The following is a 5,797-nucleotide window of genomic DNA, read 5'->3' on the forward strand; positions in this document are numbered from 1 at the left end:
AAGCTAAAAAAGACAGTGTTTCAGTATGTGAAACAAAAGTACTTTCCTTGAAAAACAATTCTCATAACATTAACCAATAAGCTTAATAAATCACAAAAAAACACATAAACACAGCAAAGGTCATTGAATGAAGTTGTAGCTATATCATGAAAAGTCTTATTAAAAAACAACTATATAAGAGATACTCTTAAGAGATGCAATTAGAGCTTCTTAATAATACGTTGTCATCAATACAATATATACCCTTTCATAAAAAGCGGTTATATTAAAAATGATTTCGTCTGAATGTCAGACAAATCCGCTAGATTTGTTATGAGAAAATGTTATTTATATTCCTTAAAATGTGACAGTGTCTAACCGGAGCTTTACGGCATCGTGATTATAAGGTACCACACACATGTTTCTGATACTATCGTGATAAGATATAGGGCCATTGATAATGCACGTGGAGAAGTAAACAATGGCACGTTGAATTTAAGCTTCATCGCCAGTTATACGCGTAATATCAAGATTTATGACAGCCGCTTGATTTAGTTTGCATTTTTTGTTAGTACTTGTCCCAGTAGACCTTTCATAAATTACGTCATGAGCAACGCTTACCTCGCTTTCAAAATATTGCTAAGGTAATTGATTCCCAGAGGAATTCATAAAAAGTTTACGCTATTTAAAAATTAACACTTAAACCATCAAGGGATTATAATCACTTTGGTAATGGTTTCAAAAGGAGGCTGTTGTTGACTTAAAATAATTTATGAAGATGCATTTTCATTTTCCGGTGCAGTACTTTTCAAAAAATTGCAGTAAAGGAAACAAAATCCCAATGTCAAGGTTTCCACGTGATTCAGTTAGCACTTTTCGTTTGTGCAGCCATTTTATACATTTGTTTCAATTGCGGCACCCGATCGTTACAACATCCCAAGAACGTGTTCGACGTGAAAGCGCCAGTACCCGATAACTCGTTAATACAAAAATCATCAGCCATGACCGGACCGTCATTCCACATCAAATCAAAACCACCAACTCTTTTCTCATGACCTGTCATCCTACCTTCAATATCCAAAACATTCAATACGTCCGTTAATAATGCATGCTTCATTTCATAATCCAGTTGATTGCTAGCCGTCAATGATGGAGATGCGTTGATTTCGCATAACCAAGGTTTCAATTCCTCATCAATCAAGATATCGTAACCATAAAGTTCAAAACAATGTTTATCATTAATCATGACACGTTGTACGCTTTGTAAACTTTTAATAAAAATCTCATCCATAAGTCTGAACAGTTCTTGCACAACACCTACACCATATTTGGCAGTCAAATACATTCTCAATTGTTGTAAAGTCCATTTCAAACCATCAGGGTCATAATCAGGGGCTTGCTTTTGGATGGCCACATTAGTCAAATGGATGTATTGATCATCGATGGAGTTCAAGGTGTATCTAACGTTGGTAAACCTGGCGAATCCATCGCGATACAACCATGCTTTCAGTGGGATGTAAGAGCTGACCAAGACGTAAACACGAAGATCAAATTTACGTCCACCGACTAAATAAGGGTTATCAATGTACCTTTGGACAATGTAAGCTTCTGGGATCTCCTTATCTTCTCTTTTCTCATCAATGCTTCGGTAATAGTCTTCTTTCTTCCAATCCATAATGTCTTTCAATTTTTTGAACAAGAAGATGCCCTTACCTTGTGATTTGGCTATTGGTTTCATGATCCATAATTTGCCAGGATACTTTTTGAATTCTTCCACAAACATGTGGTATTCGCTTGGTAACTCGAATGTTTGTGGAAAGAAGTCCAGTTTGGCTGCTTCAAGCTTTCCTGTAGAGTTTGAAAAAAGATACACAGTTAAAACACAAATCCAAAGTGAAGAGCCTCTTCAAAATTCCCAAGAGATAAAAAAGACCAATTGTTTAAAGGTGGAATTAACTTTCATTCGAGTCGACTAAAAGGCCTTACAAAGATGATGCACAGTTAGACAAGGTAGAGTTTCAAAAAGATACACAGTTAAAACACAAATCCAAAGTGAAGAGCCTCTTCAAAATTCCCAAGAGATAAAAAGACCAATTGCTTCAAGGTGAAATTTACTTTCATTCGAGTCGACTAAAAGTCCTTACAAAGATGATGCACAGTTAGACAAGGTAGAGTTTCAAAAAGATACACAGTTAAAACACAAATCCAAAGTGAAGAGCCTCTTCAAAATTCCCAAGAGATAAAAAAGACCAATTGCTTCAAGGTGAAATTTACTTTCATTCGAGTCGACTAAAAGGCCTTACAAAGATGATGCACAATTAGACAAGGTAGAGTTTCAAAAAGATACACAGTTAAAACACAAATCCAAAGTGAAGAGCCTCTTCAAAATTCCCAAGAGATAAAAAGACCAATTGCTTCAAGGTGAAATTTACTTTCATTCGAGTCGACTAAAAGGCCTTACAAAGATGATGCACAGTTAGACAAGGTAAAAGAAAAACTCCAAAGAAGAATTCTGTCTCTTCAAAATTCCCAAAGTGAAGAGCCTCTTATAAAATCCCAAGAGACAAGTAGATTAATTGCTTCAAGGTGAGATTCACTGGCATTCAAGTCGACTAAAGAAGGCCTTAAATGTAATTTTTTGTAACCTTTCGAGTGAGGTTTCACAGCTCTGAGTAGGGGGAGCCGAGATCGTGGCTGTAAATACACGCTTTTTTCATGAGAAAGTATTTTATAATGTATTTATTTTATAAATAAAAGTATTATGATAATCATGAAATAAAATTGGTCAAAAAATACTGAGAATATCACAATCATGGAATTCGGTAACTGATTCTATGATTGGCATTTTAGGATCCTTTTTACCTGTAAATGGCCAATTATCCCCAAGTAATACATAAAACCTTCATAAAAACTGCCATTTTTTAGGATGAGGTATGTATATTAATGTTGATTTTAGATAGACTTTGAATCATGACCTAAGAATATTTTAGGATGATTTTCCCCAACAAATTAATAATACCAACGATAAAGAAATGGAAAAACACTATTTTTATTATAAACAAAAAATCGTAACAAACAAACCTTGTTCACGTTCCACTTGTTTCTTCAACCGTTTCAGATTCTTAGCCATCAAGTTTTTACGAGTAAGTTCATAATGGTTTCTGAAGTGATTCAGTTTGACGTGCTCCTCGAGGTATTGGTTATCGTAAATCTCCATAATACCACACCTTGGTAAGAGAAGAGGAGAAAATAACATTTAAATTAGTTGAATTTTTGTTTTATTTCTTAAACCTTAATATCTGCACAAAATGTTTTTTATGATAGAACAAACTATACAAGAACATAAGGTTTCAATGGTCAAAAACTTTTAAGGCTTAACAAACTCTAAAACACCCGATTTCTTAGGACATTGCACAAGAATACTCACAAAACGGTACAATAAAAACATTTAAAGAACATTTTTTAGCTTGAAACTCAAAAATTTGAGAACATCTGAATGCTTCAGAAATTTCGCATGCTCTAATGTAAAAAAATGTGTACCTGTCACTCCATATGAAGTCCCAGTCCCCATCTACTGATGCTTCCACCCATCCTGTTCGATTCTTCAGCACATCCAAGATAGTGTTCTGCAATCCACACCGAAACCTTATGGGTCGTCCATCAATGATCTTACCAAATCTCTGTGTAGATTTCAATGGCGGAATGGGTGGTTTGGTTACTTCTCTTCGTGCCATTTAGTCAATATTCTGTATATTGCCTGATTTAATCCTAAGGGAACTGATTTTGACAATTTAGTGTGTTTTACCAAAACTTAGGAAATTCAGCTCTTGCCAAAATTCAATCTTTTCAAATTAAAAACTTGGAGGAAATCATCGAGATATTAGGGTTAGCCTTTAATGGTAGGAGAAATTTTTTGATTTATTTCTTAATCTTTGGATGTCAACATTGCTAAAATTTGACCATTTTTGCATCATAAATTAGTTGGCAGCGCTGAAGCTATGGTAAATGTAGTCTCATAACAGATCATCCATTCTGTGCATACCACGCTCTGCTCTAATGGGATATGATGGTGAATGTGACGATCTGACCTGTTTGTTCAACAAACAAAAAACATTCTTTTACTTTAGCGAATCAACCTGCTCAATTCATCCCAAATCTGGATAAAAAAGTTCAAAGTGGCTATTTTGAAAAATCTTAAATTTTAATTTTCAACCCTATTACAAAGACTCTTTTTCCTTTGCGTAGCTAATGTGAATTAAATCAACTGCTTTGTGGCACAATAGATTCACTAGAAAACTGCTAAAAAATCTGCTAAAAATCAAAAAGATTTCCCTATGTCAAAAAATAACCAGAATCTCTACAGATCTCTGCTATATCAGCAGCAAACCTTAATCCCCAACTGGTAAATCTTGCAGCTGGTTCACTTCTACACTAGTATCCTTTCATTGCACTTTACGCTGACCTGTTTTTTCCAGTAATTTTCCGGAAACAAAATTGTTTTTTTACTTTGTGTTCCTATTCACTGTAGGATTTGATCTAGTTTGACCAATAATCTCAAGTTAAGCCGAATAGATATAGATTATTCAAGATTTTTAAAATTTGAAGACATTAGAAATAATTCCTTTCAAGAAGTCAGTCTAACAAAAGGAACATAATTTACAAAAAGCTGTGTTTTGGTCAAGAGAAATAACTCGCTTTACTGAAAACCAGTATGACTGCAATCTTCTCCCAATTTATATATGAGACACTTCACAGTTCTCTGCCCTTGGACTCAACACTGATAGTGGAGTCTGGGGTACAGATTTTTATCTTGCAAAATATTTAGAATTCTACTGTCTCAAGATATTTGTTGGGGTATTGTAGTTTAACAAAAGGGGGTTTATATTATGTTAATATTTCGTCATTTATTTCATTGGTGGTCTACCAGTATCATGTTATCTTTTTAAGTAAAGTTAGTTTATTATTTTTAGTAAAGTTATTTATTTTATTTTCAGCTTAAAATATTGAAAATGACAAACAGGCCTTGCATAACCGGTTTATCTTCGTTTGGCTGCATAGGTATCTTATTACTTCTAGTTGCAGGGACTAGCTATCGTCCCAATTCTGAGTCAATCTTCTAGATATAATTACCAATACTCTACTTCTTCTTACCAAATGCTAGCGTAGCCGGTCAGAGCATCTCACTAGTATACATAATAATTTTATAAATATAATATTTTTCTAGACTTTGCACATATATAATATATAATATTTTTTAGCCGAAGAGCTAAATGTAAATTTTAGAGAATGAAATATACCATAACATACCATTTACAGATGAAAATCGCATTCATAATGGTATAACAGATTAACAATAGAAGATTGGAAGTTAAGCAAAAATTTTGCTCCTATATATAGAAAAATAGTGGAGAAGTTTCTTTGATGAGAATAGTTTTTGATTAAAAACCATCTGGCTATAACCAAATGACCTTGATTTTAAAAGGCAAAAAAAGAGAGAGAGCGCACAAGTTATTTGCAGTACCAATTTCTCAGGGATTGCTATCTATTGTAGAAGGGAAGCTAGGGAAATATTATGCAGGAGATGTGCAAGGAGTCTTTTTTTCTTGCCTGAAAACTTGGTGTTGCTCAAAAACCAAATAGGTATTTTTTTCATAACACAGAAATTCAGGAGATGTATACAGTACATGAGAAAATTCTGGATGAATGTGGGAAATTCATGAGAGATCATTTTGCTTTGATATGGGGGAAATGTATATCATGCATATACCATGAGAGCTTCGGGTGTTCCCCTCAGGCAAGATTGTTGATTCTATAGAGG

General features: G+C 34.1%; 1 protein-coding gene across 1 annotated transcript; it reads right to left on the minus strand.

Annotated features, from left to right (window-relative positions):
* Nucleotides 1-340: 340 nt before the first annotated feature.
* LOC136801875 (probable tubulin polyglutamylase TTLL9) lies at nucleotides 341-4,089 on the minus strand. Its single transcript, XM_067058538.1, has 3 exons — nucleotides 3,520-4,089; nucleotides 3,061-3,206; nucleotides 341-1,827 (listed from the first exon to the last, which is right to left on the minus strand). Exons 1-3 carry the CDS (start codon nucleotides 3,711-3,713, stop codon nucleotides 842-844), a joined length of 1,326 nt encoding a protein of 441 aa, XP_066914639.1. The 5' UTR covers nucleotides 3,714-4,089; the 3' UTR covers nucleotides 341-841.
* Nucleotides 4,090-5,797: the final 1,708 nt, after the last annotated feature.

The sequence above is a fragment of the Clytia hemisphaerica genome, unplaced genomic scaffold (genome assembly GCF_902728285.1).
Source record: "Clytia hemisphaerica strain Z4C2 unplaced genomic scaffold, Clytia hemisphaerica genome assembly, whole genome shotgun sequence".
Taxonomy (NCBI): Eukaryota; Metazoa; Cnidaria; class Hydrozoa; order Leptothecata; family Clytiidae; genus Clytia; species Clytia hemisphaerica.